The sequence below is a fragment of the Stenella coeruleoalba genome (assembly GCF_951394435.1).
Source record: "Stenella coeruleoalba genome assembly, chromosome: 19".
Taxonomy (NCBI): Eukaryota; Metazoa; Chordata; class Mammalia; order Artiodactyla; family Delphinidae; genus Stenella; species Stenella coeruleoalba.
Genome location: NC_137165.1, coordinates 10,520,599 through 10,540,710, shown reverse-complemented (window position 1 = coordinate 10,540,710; position 20,112 = coordinate 10,520,599). Strand labels below are relative to the sequence as shown.

Genomic DNA, 20,112 nt, shown 5'->3' with positions numbered 1-20,112 from the left:
TAAATGAAAGATTTGTATTTACAAGGCCTCTTCTCAAGACAGAACTTGTTTCCAACCCAGTAGATCGTGTGCATCAGGGTTGGCTCTAGAGGATCACAGCCCAAGTATCACAAGCCTGAATTTAAATAGAAAAAAGTTAGCTTAAATTATATTCCAGTTACAAAAGCAATCTCAATATGTGGTTAAAAGTTGCAACCAGTAATGACATTTATGCTGCTCCTTCCACAAGCTGGGCTGCCTCTGTCCCTCCCCTTTCGGGGAATGACTGGCCTTTTTAACTGAAGTGACTTCACTTTTCTATGCAAGTAAAGTTCCTCAGAGAATAAACTGCATTTTTAAACATTTACCTCTTTGTAAGCTATTTCTACCAGGGTGGGAATAAAACCAACCACCGACCCGCTTTTACCACTGGGTCCTGTGGGAGGCGTACCAGACAGCTCATGAGAAGACTGGGCTTTTCCTCTGTTCCTTCAGTGACGGAAAATGCCGGCGTGTGGGGACAACATGCACTGTGCTCATTCACGCTGTCTTCTAAACAGGCGCGAAACTTTTGCTCTGTCACCTCTGGAGACTGAAAAGCAGAAAAGTTAAACTACAAGCTAACCTCAGTCGTCTCATAGTCAACAGGCTGAAAATCCCGATTCCTCACACCATCCTGTAACTGGCTTGCTGTGATGGCCTGATTCCTCGGACCTTTAGAAACGCTCACGATCATGCTGAGAGGATCTCTTAAATAACGTCCATCTGACCGCCTCTCCAGATGGACCAGCGCTCTCCACTCCTGCCCTGAACACTCATGCTCACCGCACCAGGAACGCCCAGGGCTGGGAGGCTTCCCAGCCTCCCTGTGTTTCTGCCTCTACCAGCCAAGTGTATCCTTAACCAAGAGCCAGTGCTGCTTGGTCCTACCTCTGTGCTAACTGAACTTGCTATTGTAACTGACTGACTTAATTATCTACTATGTAAACCAATGAAATAAGAGAATGAAACAAAGTTATGTTTTTATGATAAGTGGAATATTGAAGGAACAGTCAAAAAGATGAGTCCCTAAAAAAAAAAAAGGTGTTGAATTAGGTAAAAGATGGGGAGGAAAAATCCTGAAGTGCACTCAGCTTCTTGATGCACTTACAGAAACAAAACAGGAAATGCTAGACTATGCGCTTTAAGAGCAGTTTATAAAAAACAAAAAAAACCCTCAGCTCTCCAATCAGCAGAGCCTCGCTCAAGGACTGGCAAATAAGTGTAAGTTTAAAACTTCCTATAAAATGTTTCATTTGTATAACTTACCATTTCAACGAACTGGCAGACTTTTAGCCACATCATGTCAGATAAGAGGTCCTATATTTTAAGACCACTGACATACAGCTGTGTCTTCATATATGGAAAATTTTTATGTAAATCAGATACAAGTGTTTCCAGTTCTAAACTGGGCTTTCTATAAAGCTCTTAAGCAGTGGTACATTAATAAGTACCTCACAGATATGCTGTCTGTATTCTCACCATGGATGACTGCAAGCTACCAGTGTGAACTGAACATGAAGTTGGGAAGAGGTGTGTGCAGAGGTGACACGATCTGTGTGAGGAACACTCACATGAGATGGGATGTACAGGCCACACTGACACATGACCACACCGCTTGCTATTCTCAGATTGTACCTGGAAGCAGAATTGGGATCCCAGAGCATTACGGCCAGCAGACCTGGATCCCCCAACCTTCCCATATAATAGATTTGGGGGGAAATTCCACTCACCTTGGAGTGTGGGGTGGGAACAAATAATGCTGAAAAGGTTGTGAAAACTCTTACTTTGTACACACAGGACAGATGAGGGAGTTTGCTTCCCACTCAGCCAGCATGACGCTGAGACACTTTTCATCAAACTGCAAGCTCTTCTCGTACTCACTGATGATGGACTGTTCTGCAAGGCAAAGGACAGCTGGCGTGTTTCACCGCACGTCACCTGGGTCGCCCTGTCCTGAGTGCTAAGCTTCACTTTCAAAGGCACCATCCACACGAGAAAAATGCGGGCAAAATCACACTACCGATCACTAGATATTTACTGCTCAGGCTTCATCTTGTTGGATCTTTCCCCTCCTGTCTGTCCTCTCCTTGTGAAGTGATGAGGCTAAGAGACAAAGAGACAACTTTCACACCCATCTCCAGAGGCCACAGGGGCAGAGATGGAAGAGTGGCAGGGTCCCAGGGGCGGCTGGAGAACGCGGACGCTGACAGCTTCGGACGCCAGGCCCACCTGGCTGAGTCTAAGGTGAGATGTTCGCCAGTGTCCACAGACTCAGGCTCTGTGTTGTTCAGAACGTGTGTAGCAAACATGCAACAAGCCCTAGTACTTAGTAGGCCTGGGGTACAAAGATGAAGAAGGCTGGTCCCTGCTCTTGATGAGCTCACCATCTAGGCTTCGGAGCAGGGGTCAGCAAACCACAGCCCACAGGCCATTCCAGCCCACCTAACGTTTTTAATTTTTAAAACATTTTTGGCCATGTCACAGGGCATGCAGGATCTTAGTTTCCCGACCAGGGATTGAACCCGTGCCCCTGCAGTGGAAGTGTGGCGTCTTCACCACTGGACCGCCAGGGAAGTCCCCCACCTTCCATTTTTTTAAGTAAAGTTGTAATGGAACAGCCACGCTCATTTGGTTTATGTGTGGGCTATAGCTGTTTTCACACTACAACAGCAGAACTAAGTAGCTGCAATAGCCTGAATGTTTACTATCTGGCCCCTCACAGAAAGTTTGCCAACCTCTATTCTAGAGGGTTCCTTAGGACTGAGTGTGGCGGAACACAGCAAATTCTTATCACTGCAGGTTTTTAAATTAAATATACCCCAAGAGAAATATTTAGTGAGTCCTGTGTTTCACCACTAAGATAGGTTTTGCAGGCGAGGGTAAAGAGAAAATCAATCAAAAAGAAAAAAGAATTAAAATCAAGGAATATACAGTCTAACTGGAGTCAACACACCAATCATTAATAACTAACGTTTGCATAGCACTATGTGTCAAATGCTGTTTTAAGTTCTTTATATATATTAACTTCTTCACTACTACTTCCTTATTTTAAAGATGAAGAAACAGGCACAGGGAGATTAAGTGCTTTGCCCGGCGCCACACAAGTTAAAGTGGTAAAGCTGAGAAGTGAATCTTAGCAGTCTAGGCCAAGAGTTCATGCTCTTGCGTCCTCAAGATAATAGCTATTGTGTATTGAAAACTTCCTATATGCCAGGCACTGCTCGAAGTCTACACATATTATTTAAGCCTACAAATAGTTTTGTAGTTTTACAGAGTCAAGTCTGTTATCTCTAACAGATGATAAAAACTAAGCCTAATCAAGATAGGGCTATGTGAGATAAATGACTTAATTATATAAGGTGCTAACTTATGCACTCTGTGGTGCTATGATTCCGCAGGAAGGGGACGCTCACAAGACCCTGGGGAGTCAGTAAAGAAAAGATACAAGAGAAGGTACTTAAATTAGGTAGCGCAAGAGATCTGATCATGCACTATCCTGTAAGGTGACAGGATTACTACCAATCTATTAACAGAGAGGTACTGTCGCATAGAATAGACACGGGAACTGGATTCACAACACTGACTTTACTTCCCAACTCCACCACCAGCTGTGCAACCTGTGTTAGACACCACTCTCTTCTGTCTCACGCTACCTGGTAGGGGCATCATAAGGAGAGAACCATAGCATGGAAGGAGAGGTCTGAGCACAAGGCCTGGAAACAATGACTATTATTATTGGGAAGACAGACAGCCAAGACCTTAGAGGAAAAACAGAGACTTCTAGACACTCGACTGAAGATGGAAATAATGAGTTAAAAACATTCTGTTCAGAAAAATGCATCAGCATTAGAGCAGCTAGAGATATAGGCAGGAAGAACTATTCTTAGACTTCACCTTGATCAATCAGCTCCTGTTGGATTTCCTCCAGCACGGCCAGGTCCAGCGGCTCCTCCAACTGCAAGAGAAAGTAGGGTCAGCAGAGGTTTGAAGTTATGATCAGCTGGCAAGACCCACAATGATTCACACTTGGAGGCTGGCTTGAAGAACACAGATTTAACTGAGGAAATCAACCCAGTCCTTCTGTAGAATGTGCCGACAATGCGGTAATGTGGCCATGCTGAGAAGGGCATCAACAGATGATTAAACCAGCCAGTGACAAAATAATGGTACCACATTTGGGGGAGACAGTATAGGGTAGCAGCTAAGTATATGGCTCTGCTAAAGCTCTGTGACCATTAGAAACTTCCTAACCTCTGTCAACCTCATTTCAGGCCTCTGTAAAGTGGGAATAAAACCCACCTGAGAGGGTTATTGTGCGCACTCATTGTGATTATGTAACTCAGACATTTGGCACAATGTAGGACGCGTAGAAGGCACCAAAGAACGCCCCTTTATTACAGAGAGCCTTGATGTTCTCAAAGCAGTTTCCCACACGTTTCTTATACTGTCCTCACAACACCGACAACATTATCTTCTTCATCTTACAAATGGGAAAACCGAAGCTCAAAGAGGCAGAGTTAAGAGTCAGCAGCAAAACCAGGATCAGAATTCCAGAACTACTGACTTCCAATCCAGTGCTCTTCCTGATACATGGTAAATGGTCTCCTATCCACACCCAGTTCCTAACCCTGCCTGAGATTAGAACAAGAAAGTTCCTGGAGACCTTTTTAAAAAGGGAGATTCCTGGCTCAGGCCTACTGAATCAAAAGCTCCAGGGGGGCAGCCAATGAGTGAAATTTCTTTCTTTTCAGTTTCAGAAGTGATTATGATGCAATGATGCAGCAGGTCGACAGCCCGGTATTTATGAACCATTAATTAATCTAGAAGAGTCTAACGTTAAAGGTAGAAGAACCTGGGTGAAAGGCCGTTAGAATCCTGATTGGGGGCTGGAGGGTGGATGGGTTTAGAGGACTTGGGGAAATAGGCAGAGAGAGGACACTGGCATCCTTGGTGCTAAAAACACATATCCCAGCCTGACCTGAGCCAAGGCCTCTGGCCGGCTCTCCGCCGACTGCAAAGCATTCCACTCTTCTTCCATCACCTCCTGCACTAGAAAGGTGTTCTGAGCTCCTCCTGACATATTGCCTCCAGCCTGGCGATATTTGTTTAGGAGCCTGTCCCGGCTGTTTCTCATTCTCTCCAGGCATCCCTTGGAAGAAGGAGAAAGAGGTGAGGGGGCAGAAAAGGCAATTCCGTCAAAAACAAACAAACAAAAAACACCTCTTAGATTAGTTGTTAAAACATTAAAGGAATTTTATAGACACAGAATTTCAACTCTAATCGCAACTATTGTCATTTTGGCACCTTCCTCTCCAGCCCTTATCCACGTGTAGATGGGTGAAATTACAATGCTTGGGTCACGTATTTCCAGATTGACATATTTCATAGTCTATCTTTAATGCTAGCTTGCTTAATGGTTGGCTGATAATAGCGCAGCATCCACTGTGCTAACAGGACACTTAGTTTGCTTCCTAATTCTTTTTTTTGTGTTTTGTTTTTAAATAAATTTATTTATTTAATTTATTTATTTTTGGCTGCATTGGGTCTTCATTGCTGCACACTGGCTTTCTCTAGTTGTGGTGAGCGGAGGCTACTCTTCGTTGCGGTGCATGGGCTTCCCATTGTGGTGGCTTCTCTTGTTGCAGAGCATGGGCTCTAGGCACATGGGCTTCAGTAGTTGTGGCACGTCTGCTCAGTAGTTGTGGTCCACGGGCTTAGCTGCTCTGTGGCATGTGGGATCTTCCAGGACCAGGGCTTGAACCCATGTCCCCTGCAGTGGCAGGCAGATTCTTAACCACTGCGCCACCAGGAAGTCCCGCTTCCTAATTCTTGCTACTCTCGATATGATGCTGGTAGCCACCATCCTGTACGATGTTTCTCAACTTCAGGCAATCGTGTCCCCTAGGGGACATGTGGCAATGACTGGAGACATTTTTGGTTGTCACAGCTCTAGCTGTAGGATTATTGACATCTAGTAAGTAGGGGCCAGGGAGGCTGCTAAACATTCTGCAATCCTAGAACAGCACCCCACAACAAAGAACTATCGTCTTCAAAATGTCAAGAACCAGGATTGAGAAATCGTGCTGTCGACAGTCATTCCTAGCATCAGATTATTTTCCTGGGATATATCCACTACTTCAGAGATTACTAGAAAGACAGGCTATAGTACTTACAGGAACCAGACTGAGCTCAGGATAGGTCAGAACTGACCGTAGGCTACAACCCTGCTAAGACTTAGTGACGGAGGCTCAGAAGAAATAGTTTGGAATAGGAAGAGAAATAATTTCCGGGATTAGAAATAATGTCTAATTATTCTATTCCTCTGTGGAATAGACATAACGTCTCTCTCGCTTGCGGTGAGTGTACAAGGTGCCTCTCTGGTGTCCACCAACCCGACATCAGCGGGTGATGGTGGTGCCACCGTAGAGATGTAGCGGTGCGGTCGCGATCACACATCACACGGAAAGCAAACCCGAGTCCAAAAGGAAGGCTTCCTGGGCCCGGCCCGGCCCGGGCAATGCCACACCCAGAGGAACAGAAACTCCAGGAAGTGGCCGGGCGGTGGCCGAGGCCCGGACCTACAGGCGAGAGGCTCGGGTTCCAGGTCCACCTCCACGGACACCTGCTTCACCCGGCGGGGCTGAGAGAAAAGCACGGAGGAGAGCGGTTGCCGGGACGGACTAGGGGAGTGACGACAGCCCGGCCAAGGCTTTCGAAACTCCACACTCACCTGCCTGAAAGCCTCTTTCCAAGGCGGCGAGCCCACCAGTTTATACAGCGAGCGATGCCGAGACCCTGACCCCTCTGCCATCTCCTTTTCGCGGGAGTCGCCGCCAGAAGGCCCCGCCCCCGGGGCGCGTGCAGAATCCTGGGAGTTGTAGTTCCTGGGTGCTGGTCGCACCAGATCGTAGGGAATTCTGGGAAGCGTTGTCCTTCCGGCCGGCCCCACTCGGAGACAGGCTTGGACAATCCCAGAATGGGTGACTAAAGAAGTGCCATTTATGGGCTTCCCTGGTGGCGCAGTGGTTGAGAGTCCGCCTGCCGATGCAGGGGACACGGGTTCGTGCCCCGGTCTGGGAGGATCCCACATGCCGCGGAGCGGCTGGGCCCGTGAGCCATGGCCGCTGAGCCTGCGCGTTCGGAGCCTGTGCTCCACAACAGGAGGCCACAACAGTGAGAGGCCCGCGTACCGCAAAAAACAAACAAACAAAAAGAAGTGACATTTGTGAGGTCTGCCCAACCTGGATTGAGGGAGGTAAGTCTTGAGGGAAGGTTTTAGATGTTTAGGTTTATCCAGGTGGAGGTGTCCTATAAGCAATCTGATACAAGGGTCTCAGGCGCTTTACCCCCAGCTACTAGACTTCCCGCAACCCCAAAGCTTTCTCTAAGCAGGCACTGGCATGTTGAACTTCTCGTCCCGCCCCCTTTGGCTTCAGAATAGGCTTGACTGGTGATTGGCTTTGCTTTGGCAATGACGCTACCTGATGGGCTGGCCTCACCTTCGCCCCGCCCCTCCCCTAGCCCTGCTCGGGCTTCCGGGCTCCCTGCTCGATGACTGGCCGAAGCAGTGGACGGCTGGAAGCGAATTGGCTGCCCTCAGCGGCGGGCTGAGCAACTGGGCTGACGAGAGCTGTTGGGCCAAGATGGCGGCCGCCGAAGGAGCCGCGGGAGACGGTGAGCTGTGGCAGGCCTGGCTCCCTGACCATGCCGTGTTCTTGCGGCTCCGGGAAGGACGGAAAAACCAGAGCCCAGCCGCAGCCGAGAAGCCGGCTTCTTTGCCTTCGCCGCCGCACTTGCTGACGAGAAACCTGGTCTTGGGCCTCGGCGGAGAGCTCTTCTTATGGGACGGAGAAGGCAGCTCCTTCTTAGTCGTGCGCCTTCGGGACCCCAGCGGCGCCGGTGAGGAGTCCTCCCTCTCCCAGTACCAGGTACGGCCAGGCTGATCTGGAAAGTGACCCTCAGCTGGGATCTGAAGGAGCGTTTACGTCCCCTTCCCATCCTGGCTGGTTTTCGTCTGCTGGGAGGGGCGCTATGCGAGGGTGAGCAGACGTCCTTTTGGGGGGCGTCCAGCTGCGACTGGAAAAGTCATTTTCATTCGCTGTAGCGTGGCCGCAGAACCTTTTGAACTCTCCCTACTTATATTTCACTCCTTCCACGTATGTTCGTTGACTCTGACACTGCGCCGGATACTGTTATAGGAACGCCTGCGCTCCAGATGCTTAAATTCGCGGGGTCTGGGAGGAAGGGAGAGACCGGGGAGTAACAGTAAAACATCTGTGGCGCAGGTGCTCTGAAGAAAAACAAAGCAGGGGTAAGAGGCTTAAGAGTGTGGGTGCACTCGCTCTTTTTAGGAGGTTGGTCCCGAGAATCCGATGTCATGACGTCACGCTCATAAAATAATAGGGACAGTCCTAACTTTCTCTTGGGGTTGTTGAGAGCATTACGTCGGGTCGTTGATTTGAAAGCAACGAGCTTCTTGCCTGACATGGAGGAGGAATCCCCCTGTTCGCTCTTTCAAAAAAATTGGGCCATCTCCAGAGTTGAAAGGGATTTTTGCTGGCTTCTTGAGAACAGCATGCTCCAACAGCATGTGAAAGTAGGTGTGATCAGAAAGTACTACAGACTTCTTGTGATTAAACATTGCTTTATGGAAGCGTTTATTTGTAATAAGCCGATTCGCGTCTTTTAAAGATTACAAAATAAGAAAACTTGGCCCCCATTCTAACATACGGCATACATATGTCGTGTGCCGTTGTTTGATTCTTGCTGATGAGAAATGATTTGAATAAGGTGCTGGCATTGTTTTTGCAGTTTTGAAAACAGGTCACAAGCCCACAAACTACTGACTGTAAAATTTTAGCTTATAAGAGTAAGTGTTACATGCTCGGCACACAGTATTGACAATAGCACCCTATATTGCTAGGCAGAATTTAGCACAGTCATGATTAAATTATTTATACTTGTTAATTTATTGTCTGACTTCTTTTCTGGAGTGCAAGCACCAAGGCAGGGGCTGTGTCCGCCTTACTTAGTTTTGTATCCCCAATACTTCAGTGTGCTTGGAACATATAAATCCTCAGTACATATTGATAACTGTCTGAATGACCTTCAGTCCTCCAAATGTCAAAAACTCAGAGATAGACAAGGAAGCAGTTTAGCATGAATTGCAACTTTCAGTGAAATGAAAACATGAATAGCAACCTTAAAAACCAAACCAAATCAAACAAAAAAACGAACCAAACAAAAAAAGCCCACGTAAATTATGTGATTATCACAGGTGACCTAGGTAATTAGATTAGATTGTATGCATAACAGGAGAAAGGTGGTCTGATTTGAGGTAGATCATTAGAATCAAATAGGAAGAAGATGGGAAAAGAAGGGAAGAACCACTGGAGAAAAAAACAGTTTGATTAGAATCAGCAAAGGGCAGCTAAGAACAAAAACAAAGAAACTTCAGACTTACATCAGGAACAATTGAAATCACATTATATTCAACAGTCTTGTCTAAAAATTTTGATTTAGGGTGATTCTCTATACATAAGGATAAGCAATACATTGGTAATCTCATGGTTTATTACTGAAAATAGAAAGAAAAGAAAATGGGAATTGAGACGCTCATGAGAGAAGAAATAGAAGTACTTTTTTTTTTTTTGAGGGCATATGAGACAAACAGCTTAACAGAATCCCCTGAAAATATCACTGTTCAATGTCAAATCTGCTTCGGTAAAGCAGTATTTTAGTTGCAGAAGCTCTTGAAGCCATTCTCTATCTTATTGTACTATTTATAACAGTAATTATCATTTACTAGTACTTATGAGTTCTTCATTTGTCTGGTCATTAAAACATATATTGAGAGTTAGTTAGCAGCATGCCATAAACTATGCCAAAGATACAGAGAGGAAAGACACAGAGCTCAAGTAATTCATAGTTGTGTGGGATGAGCAGGTAAAAGGATAATTAGAATGCAGGGTGATAAGTACTATTATAGAATTATCTAGGGTGTGCTCTAGGAGTACAGAAAAGATGCATTAGTTCCTGGCCAGAAGGTCAGGGATATTTTCTTGGGACGAAAGTGCGTAGGAACTGAGTCTCCAAGAATGTTTTAGCCAGCTAAAAAAGAAAAATGAGGGCATTGCAGGAAGAATAGTTGTACAGAGACACAGAGACATAACAAAGTATGATGATTTCCCAGAAATACAAGTTAATCTGATTGGAGTATAAAGTACAGGTGGGGAATGGTGGAGATTTGACGCTGAAGTGGTAGTCTGGAGTTTGATTGTAAAAAGGGAATTATATGTAGTATTTGTCAAAGTAGGAAAACCTGGTGCATTTTATATAATATTCCAATCTAAATAGTTAAAAGATATTTCATCAGGTAATGGCTGAGGTGCTAGTACTTACCCAGAATGTTTCATTAAACTACAGTTATAGAAAACTAAAGTGGTGCTGTGCTTTCAAGTAACTGCCGTATATATTTGCATTAAAATTAACTATTTTGACTAGTTTGCTTTAATTTTCAGAGATTGCTTTGCATAAATCCACCCCTGTTTGAAATCTATCAAGTCTTGTTAAGTCCAGCACAACATCATGTAGCACTTATAGGAATAAAAGGACTCATGATATTAGAATTACCTAAGAGGTGGGGGAAGAATTCTGAATTTGAAGGTGGAAAATCAACAGTGAATTGTAGGTAAGTTGTATTTCCATTTAGTGTTTATCTGTATAATTTTGTAATACATGCAAAAAATTGCTTAAGACCAGTGGTTCTTAAGGTATGTTTACTCTGCTACTATTGAAACATCATACTCCAGATGGTCTGCACACTGGCTTCTTGTGATAATAGTGTTTACAGTATATGTGGGGTTGTACTTTTATTCTGCCTAAATTATCACATTGCTGTCTCATTGGAAGTCAGGCTGTTTTTTCAAGTAGGTTGAAATAAGATGTTTTAAAAGCAGTTATTAACTGTGAGCCAGACAGTTTTCTCATAAGTGTAACTAAGTTTTATTGTTGTATTTTTTTCTTTTCCAATTAATCCTGAAAAATGAGAGTCTGAAAGATCTGAAAAGAATATAAGGTAGAAACCCATCTTTAGCTCCACAACTCATAGGTTGGGCCTCCTTAAAAATGTTTCCTTTTTAAATCTGTTTCCTCATTTCCACAATAGGAGTGATAATAGCTGCCCTTGTAGTTTCCTTACAAAGTTACTAAAAGGATCAAGTAAGATACTGTATGTAAAATCACTTGTAAAGTACAGTATAATATACTCTACAGTTTAGAAAATATTTTAATTTTGCTTCTTTGATGTTGGTTGGTAGATGCTTTAAATGCTGTCTCAGCAAGATTTATAAGAAAGGAATTTGAAGGAAAGAAGAGCAAAGAGTGTTAAGATAGGTTTTCCTTTAGAAGCTTTTTCATCCAGGTTTTGGGAAATTGCTGTCTTTATTTTAGCACCACTCCCGTTGCTGAGAGATTTTTCACCAGTTCTACCTCTCTGACTCTAAAGCATGCTGCCTGGTATCCGAGTGAGATGCTGGACCCCCACATAGTGCTGTTAACATCAGACAATGTAATAAGGTACATTTTTTTCTTACAGCTTTGTGAGTGGGAAGATTCTCTTTCTGGTTGCCAGTTAATAGCTCAGAGTACCACTAACTGGGTCAGTAGATGTTGGAAAGCTTTATCTGATGGCTGTCGTTACCCATTCTCAATCGTGTAAGAATCGTCCAGCTGCCCTAACTTACGTGCCTTAATTACTGTTATTCCCTCTCAACTGGTCCTACCTCCAGTCTCTACTTTCCCAATCTGACCTATTAAGATAATCTCCCTAAAGCTGTTTTCACTGTGTCACTCTTTTGGAGGTAATGTAGCATAGGGGAAAGATAATTTAATTGGGAATTGAGAGATTTGAGTTCTTGTCCCAGTGCCACTTCTGTCTTTGGGATGTTAAAAACTTGGGCACCTCAGTTTCCAGTTTGTCAAATGAGCAGGTTTCATCTGATCATTTACTAAAGCCCCTTCCAGGTTTTGCATTGTATGATTAAATGCCCTAATCCTACAGAGATCTCTATTATCAGTTAACTTTCTGGATCTGCCTTATGTAAAAAGTTTGTTGGGGAGACTGACTGATGTACAGATACCTGCAGTTTTATTTTTTCTAATCACTGCTTTGACTGTGCTCTACCAAATCTTCTTTTACTGCTGAATGGTTGATCCTTTAAGGGCTTCTTACACAGATCTCGTAGATTTCTGGTTACTTTTAGTTATTAAAACTTAGTCTGTTCAGTTTAAAACTCTGATCTCAAATCCACTTCAAAACTATATCCTGGTCCTATCACAGGTCAGACCTTGAGGGATCTGAAATGAGTGGAGAGGGCATGATCTGCTCTTTGACTCTTCTTTCTACCCAAGCACCTTGAGGTAGGGGGTGAAGTGTAAGGCGGAGAGCTGTTCCTCCTTCCTCTGGGTCTGACTCCTCAATGGTGGGGTAAAGAGAGTGTGCTAGCTGAGGCATACATCCTACCTAACTGGTTGTCCATCAGTGGAGGGCAGGGGGCATATCCCTCCTGGTTTAATCTAGTTCCCTCAGCTGCTAGTGGCTTCCATTGATGTGATCGTCTCTGCATAGATGGGTGTGTGGTTTTTTCAGGGGCAGTGTTTGGCCTTCAGCTCCCTCCATCACTCAGGAGCTCTGTTTCCCATTGGCTCTACCAACTGTCCATGCCCTGAACCCTCTGATAGAATATCCCTAAACTTGGTATCTCCTGCCTTCTCGACCTAACCGTTGTGGTTTTTCGTATGGAGCCATGGTAACTGCCAAGGTCTTCTTCCCTGCCCTCCAAGGGCTACAGAACTGGGCATACTACACTATAGTCCTTTCTTATGTTGTCCCAGCCTACCTCCTTCAGAAATTTCCATACTTGGAGTAGATACCATAGAGTGTTCTCATGCCCCCAACCCTAGGATATGACATGTCAGAATCACCCAAGAATTCCCTTGCCTTGGTGGCCTGTAGTTTTTGACAACACATCTGGCATTCAGCTAGAAAATGAGATACCCGTTTCCCTTTATTACAGGTACCCCTAAATCTGGCTGGTTCTTTTAGGGCCTTTCCTACCCACCCATTTGGTTCTGCAGTTGGGGGTAAAGAAAGAAGGAGGACCCTCACATTCCAGACATCGTACCATACTCTTAAGGACTCTTGACACCTTCTGTCTTTTGTAAGCTGGAAAAGGAGATTGTGAGGAGATAGTGTAGGTCTAGGTCTTCCTCACATTAAGCCCTAAAGGAGGTATCTGGCCTCAGTTATTAAAGATTCCTTTTAAAATATTGGGTATTTAACACTTCTCTTTTCCTAAGCTTTGACCCTATTGACAGTTTCAGGGCAACAAGAAATTCCCACTCAGTGCCCTGTTGCATTTACTTTTCCTTTCACTGTTCTGCATTACAATTTATAGGACTTATTTGTATTTTGAAGTCAGTAATGCTTGTAGGCAGCTAGGAAGACCACAATGAATGGTGTGTTCAATTGGATCGAATGTTCATTAAAAACATTTATTAAATGACATTCTATTGATAATGGAACAAACTAAGTTTAAAAATTCTTTGTGGGATCAGACAAAATAAGTGATTAACTTGATAAAGACTTTAAGAGGGATTTGGATTTCTAATAATGATATTACTGGCCTTTAAAATTTTTTTTCTCCTTTTAACAATAGCCATATATGCTGTGAAAAATTTTTATTATTATTATTATTATTTTAGCCACGCTGTGTGGCTTGCGGGATCTTAGTTCCCCGGCCAGGGATCGAACCTGGGTCCCTGGCAGTGAGAATGCAGAGTGCTAGCCACTGGACCACCAGGGAATTCCCCCCAAATTTATTTTAAATTAAAATGATTTTGGTAAAAAAAATTCTTTTAGTTTTATACTAACCTCTTGAGAAAGGAGGGAAGACATTGTGTCTTTATATAACACAAATATGCACAAATTGCAGGCTAAAAGTCACCCACGGTCATACCAGCTGGCCAGTGAGAAATGGTTTCTTCCCTGATGAGATTGGGTTCCTCATAGGCAGAGACAGATGGGTATAACTGGAGGGAAGCTGGCAAACTTAGAGGCAGTAGTGAGATGATTAGACAAGGTGAATATGGCTAAGGACTGAGGTGTGGTGGTTGGGGAAGGCTGATGAGGCATTTTGCTTAGAGTAGAGAACATTTCTTCATGCCCCAGGGAAACCTTCCTCTTATGTTGTTATGGAACAAATGAAGTAGGCTACTTTGTCAGTAACAGCAAGATCTTTGGCAGATGGTTGTGATAACTGGTAGGAAAATTCTCAGAAACTGACTAGATGGAAAGGAAAGAGGAACTTTGGGAAATGAAAAAGAATTTTAAGTACTGGCTTTCTTCTCTTTTGATTGCTAGGATTTACTCTCTACGTGAGCCCCAGACACCCACTAAGGTCATTGTACTTTCAGAAGCAGAAGAGGAAAGTCTAATACTCAATAAAGGGTAAGTTTTTATTTGTGTCATGAAATTTTTAAAAATTAGTTTATCGGGATTATAAATGCAATTTTAGCAGATTGCAAGATTTTCCAAAGGTGCCTTTAGCATGCTTTCTGGTAATGTGAGAAATAAACAAAAATAGGCGATATGAATATGTAACGAGAAGTTACAAATCTGAATGTCACTATAACTACTAACTTGGTCTTTTTTCAAGAAAGTTCAAAAATGTGAATAGCTGAAATTTATTCCCTGTTGTATCTTGAATAAGAGAATGAATTATAATATTGCAAAGTTACAGCAAAGGTGGAAGGTGAGAGTGTTGGGCTGGAGGCCTGCCAGCTGTTCACTCAGTGTGGATGGGCAGATTGCTGGACCCCCAGCACCTAGTACCCCAGAAGCAGGAGCAGAACGTAGAGAGCCCTTCTGATTCTCCTGTGACCCTGGCTTCTTTTATGTTTTCTTACCCACTACAGGGGCAAGCTCCTGGCTACTTTGACCACTAACAGAATCACCCTTTGAACTTACAAACCCCATTCCTCTGGCCTCTTGATCAGTCTTTCCGGTGATTACCACACATGATCACCCACAGTGTGTGCATGTAGAGAGAAGCCTTTAGTAGCAGTATTTCTGGAAGTTCCATTTAGTTCTTTTCATGTCTCCATGATGGTCCTATCTAATAATCTTTATTTTTGTTTTTCTAACCGTTATTCCTTTGAATATTTTATATACAGCTATTCTGTATGTGACAGTTTCAATATCTGAAGCCCTGGGGAGGTGGGGATCTAAATCTGTGTGTTCTTCCTCCTGCCCCATGATCATGGTCGCTTCGTCCTGTGATTGCTGATCTCTCGTTGTGAACTTATGTTTACTTGATCTTAATGTTTTGAAATGTTGAGAGCCTGAGTTGGGGGTGTGTTCCTCCAGAGAGAAATTTCATCTGCTTCTGCTAGGAGTCAGAGGTTGCCACCAGCCTGGAGACCGCTTTAATTCTCTTTAATAGTCCCACAACTGAAAGTTTCAGTCAAATGATTTTAATGTCTTATAGCACCAGCTCGTTAACCTCACATCCAGCCATCTCCACAGTGGGGAAATACCTCTGCGAGTTGATAGGTCCTGTTCTGGTGTCGGCAGTGAGTTTCCATTGCTTTCCAACCTCCTTTGCCAGGCACCCTGTCCAGATGAGAGGCCGTAGAGCAAACGCAGTAGTTAAGAGCTTTGGCTCTGGCGTCAACACCTGGTGGGTTCCAGTCTCAGCTCTGCCGCTTGTCAGCTGTGGCGTCTGGGCAAGTTATTCAGTTGCACTAAGCGTCATTTCCATGACTGTATATTCCATGAATATGAAAAGTAGTGACCACTTAATTGGATTATTGTACAGAATAAATGAGATCATGCATAAAAAGTGCTTAGAATGGCACAGAGTAAGTACTCATTAATTGATACCTACTACCATTATTAGAAATATTACTATATTTATTAAGTTCCAGTTAAGTTTGGATGGCTTGGTATTTAAGTCTCTTTGAAATAACTGCTTTGTCTTTTTGTTTCCATTCATTGTCTTAATTTTTTAGTTTAACTCAGGCAGTTCTTTTATTCTGGATTTTGGGATTCCTCATTTTTTGCCTCCTGAAACCATATACCTTTCCATGTGATAAAGAAACTAAGATATATGGTACCTATAACAGCTTGGAATGATGCTGACTTTCTCAGCTATATGAAACTGTGGTTTTATTTTAACCATATTCATTAACCTTGTGTTAAACTGGAATCTTTTTGAATAACAAACTAAATTTTAAAATACAAAACAGCATGTTTTATCATTTGTCTTTCCTGATTATAAAGGTAATGTAAATTTATTGCGGAAAATTGGGAAAACTAAGAAAAGTATTAAGAAGAAAATGAAGTATTTTAAAATTTCCTGTAGTCTGTCCTCAGCATAGCAATCAGAGTGCTACTTTTCGGTATAAATCAGCTCATTCTGCTTCCCTGCTCTCCGCACTCCATTGATTTCTGCCCGCTGACTGCAGCCCTCCAGCTCAGTCCTCCCAGGCTCTGAGCTCCAGCCACTCAGCCTCCTTGCCATTCCTCAGACACTCCTGCCACCGCCCTCCTTGGTCTTTGCCTGTGTCCTTCCTTCTGCCTGAACTGCTCCTTCTCTACGTGACCACAGACTCGCTCCCTTACTTCTTTCAAATCTTTGCTCAAATAGCACCTTATCAGAGTCTTTCCCAGATCACCTAAAGCAGCACCTCCATCAGTACTCTCTTCCCCTGCTTTATTTTTCTTCATAACGTCATATTCTGGCTCTGTGTTATGTGGTTGGCTTCTCTGTGGACGTCTCTCTCGTTAGAGGGGGGCCTTTGTTCAAGTCACTGATGTTTCCCAGAACCACAGGCACTGAGCGCTTAGTAATATTTAGTAGATATTCGTGGACTGAATGCCTCCTGTTGCTTAGAGATAACTCGATATCTTTATGTGTTTTCTTCCTGTTTCTTTTCTGTGTTTATGCATGTCTGTATGTGTGTATTTTTACTGTTTGTGTGATTGTATATTTCAACTTTACATAATTTTATGGCCTACTTTCATTGAATTTTATGAGAATTTTCCAATGTTGTTCAACATTCTTCATTATCACAATTTTTTGTCTTATCACTCCATTGAATACAAATTCAATCCCCACCTGCTGTTATTGGACATTTTATTTCTGTTTTCGTTTCCAACCAGTTGGTTTTAAAATCTCTTTTCAGAAGGGCCTACACCGCATCTCTAGGAGAGACAGCAGTTGCATTTGACTTTGGGCCGTTGTCAGCAGTCCCGAAGAACATATTTGGACAAAAAGGCAAAGATGAAGTATTGGCTTACCCCCTGTACATCTTGTATGAGAATGGGGAGACTTTCCTTACATATGTTAGTCTGTTGCACAGGTAAGCTGAGGAGGTAACCCACCTGAAATGAAAGCCCAGCTTGTGCTCCAGTATAGATTGTCATGGTTGCACTTGGGGTCCGTGTTTTTGAGTTTCTGGAAGTATTGCAGCCTTTCAAGGCTGGCTTGCATATTTTGAAGAGAAAGTTGATACAGATCATTTGACTTTTCATTTCCTCGTATTATGTGGGTAAGTTCTATAGAATTCGTGGATAATCACTTAAGATAAGACTGGATTTGTGTTCACAAAGGATAGTCAATCAAAAAAGTATTTACAGATGGTCCCCAACTTAGTCAGACTTATGATTTTACGATGGTGCAAAACCAGTATGCATTGAGTAGAAACTGTACTTTAAATTTTTAATTTTGATCTTTTCCTGCGCTAGGGATATTCAGTTGATACTGTCTTGTGATGCTGGGCAGTTAGCACAGCTTCCAGTCAGCCACACGATCACAAGGGTAAACAACTGATATACTTACAGCCATTCTGTTTTTCACTTTCAGTACAGTATTCAATAACTTCCATGAGATATTCAACACTTTATTATAAAATAGGCTTTGTGTTAGATGATTTTGCCCAACTGTAGGCTAATGTAAGTGTTCTGAGCACATTTAAGGTAAGCTAGGCTAAGCTATGATGTTTGGTAGGTAAGTTGTATTAAATGTATTTTCAACTTAAAATATTGTCAACTTAACAATGGGTTTATTGGGACGTAACCCCGCTGTAAGTCAAGGAAGATCTGTATCATGTATCTTATGTGAACAAGGCACCATGGGGATGGTTAGACATGGTTATCTGGTATCTTATGTCCCAGTTGTGGGGAAAAGACATACATAACCATGGAAAGATAATGACTCGTACTGCATTAGTGGCGCATAATAAGAACCCAGAGGAAGGAGAGATGATTCTGACTGAAGAAGTTAAGGAAATTTTCATAGAGAAGGACTGATGTCATATGAGACTTAAGGCTTTAAAGCAGGATTAAATGAAGCATCAAGGAAGGGTAAGACCATTTTAGTCACAAGAGCAGCATGAAGTCAAGTATGAAAACAGGCAAGTGCAAATGTTGTTTAAGGTCCAATGATTAGACACTTGGGGCTGGAGCAGAAGATTCAGGTAGGGAGCGTCTAATGATAAAGCTGGAAGCTCCTGTCCAGGGAAAATGTGGTGGAGTTAAATACCTAGTTAAGGGATGTGGAGTCTTTTCTGTAGGAATAGGTTAGTAGGAATCCAGTGATGGTTTCTAAACAGGAGAAGGATAAAACAATTGGTTAGGAAAGGGACTGGGGCAGAGAGACTTTTAAAGGAACTTCCAAATTTTAGTTTAAGGTCTGTAAGAGTTTGAACTAGGGTGGTAATACAAGGGAGAAATGAACATAGTACATACTACAAAGGAAGGATCAATAAGACTTTGTTGCTGTTTGGTTAAGGGAGTGAGCCATTAACAGAAATAATGAGGTCAGGAAGGGCAACTAATTTGGAAATATTCCATGGACATTTGGAAATACAGGACTAGAGAGAAAATACAGGTAAAATGAAGAAATAAGAATCATCTGTTATGGTGAGAGTTAGAATCAATAGAGGATAAGAATTTTGGGAAAGTTTGTAACTAGAGAGGCATACGGCCCGAATCTGAACATTGTAATTTATTTATTTATAAATCAACAGATATTTATTCAGGACTCACTCTGTGGCAAAATATGGGAATACAAGGTTGAAGGCAGAGTCCCTGCTATGTGGTTCCTTGTCTACCAGAAAGGCCTATGACAAACCAAAACTGTAGTACAACGTGATGTGCTGAAGGCATCACAGGGTGCTCTGGGAGTGGGACAGAGTAAGTGCTTAGGCTGCCTGTCTCGGAGGACTCAGAAGATGGTAACACAGAAGCTTGGACCTGAAGGATTCACTAGGTAGAAATGGGAGTGGAAGTGAACCCAGGAGAGAGAAGAGAGGATGCAAAATGAAAAAGATAATTAAGAAAGATGAAAGAGCTTTATAGATGGCAGAATGATGAGGATTCGCTGTCAGTCCTGTTCTCCTGGACAGAAATGTTCTCTGCCTTTCACACATGGTCTCTCTCGGGAGGCTTTTGTGGTAACATTATTACCCTCCCTTACCCTTCCTCCCCAAACTACTTGGCCCTTATTTGCCCACATTATCTACCTAGTAACCTTAGCCCACAACCTGAAAGTCATCTTCTACATCCTCATAAGTCCAGTCTGGTCCCAAAATTCTATTGATTTTACCATGAAAATTTCTTGAATGTATATACCCATCTCTCTATTCCCCTGTCCTTGCTTCAGACCCTCATCATCTTCTGCCTGGATCGTTCTTCTCTTAACTAGTTGCCTTGAATCCCGTTTTGGTCCCCTCTTTGTCATCCTCCTCACTACCATCTGATTAATCTTAGTAAAGTGAAACTCTATCACTCTTGATTTAAACCTCTAGTGACACACTGTCACCCAGCGGAGAGACTCTGAGCACGTTAACATGGCATATGAGACTGTCTGCTTCAAAAGCCAGCCCAGCTACTGTTCTGTTGCCTTAGACTTTGCACTTCGCCTCCCATTATACCAAGCTAAGTTTCCTTCCTGTCAATTCCTCGCCTTTCATTCCTCCAGAACTGGATATATGCTGCTCCCTAGCTTGGAATGCTCACCATCCCTT

The 20,112-nt window shown here is 43.2% G+C and overlaps 2 protein-coding genes across 6 annotated transcripts in view; one reads left to right on the top strand and one right to left on the bottom strand.

Moving 5' to 3' along the window:
• Positions 1–9: 9 nt before the first annotated feature.
• Positions 10–6,857, bottom strand: RPAIN (RPA interacting protein). Of its 3 annotated transcripts, XM_079905759.1 has the most exons (7): positions 6,752–6,857; positions 5,000–5,170; positions 3,916–3,976; positions 1,806–1,917; positions 1,593–1,656; positions 431–571; positions 10–115 (listed from the first exon to the last, which is right to left on the bottom strand). In XM_079905759.1, exons 1-7 carry the CDS (start codon positions 6,830–6,832, stop codon positions 86–88), a joined length of 660 nt encoding a protein of 219 aa, XP_079761885.1. In that variant the 5' UTR covers positions 6,833–6,857; the 3' UTR covers positions 10–85. The 3 variants fall into 3 exon arrangements, 2 of the variants coding, with proteins under 2 accessions (XP_079761885.1, XP_079761886.1); XR_013825128.1 differs by lacking the exon at positions 10–115 and having other exon boundaries at positions 553–571; positions 1,752–1,917; XM_079905760.1 differs by lacking the exons at positions 10–115; positions 1,593–1,656 and having other exon boundaries at positions 418–571.
• A 118-nt stretch (positions 6,858–6,975) lies between these two features.
• NUP88 (nucleoporin 88) overlaps positions 6,976–20,112 on the top strand; it is a 32,358-nt gene continuing 19,221 nt past the window's right edge. Inside the window, exons 1-6 of one of the 3 annotated variants that reach the window (XM_079905776.1) lie at positions 7,170–7,276; positions 7,543–7,949; positions 10,542–10,711; positions 11,473–11,598; positions 14,444–14,530; positions 17,269–17,445. In XM_079905776.1, the coding sequence (XP_079761902.1) occupies positions 7,665–7,949; positions 10,542–10,711; positions 11,473–11,598; positions 14,444–14,530; positions 17,269–17,445 (845 nt within the window). In that variant the 5' untranslated portion in view covers positions 7,170–7,276; positions 7,543–7,664. Of the gene's footprint in view, positions 7,277–7,343; positions 7,950–10,541; positions 10,712–11,472; positions 11,599–14,443; positions 14,531–17,268; positions 17,446–20,112 lie in introns of those variants that run through there. The other 2 variants (XM_079905777.1, XM_079905775.1) reach the window with 2 other exon arrangements.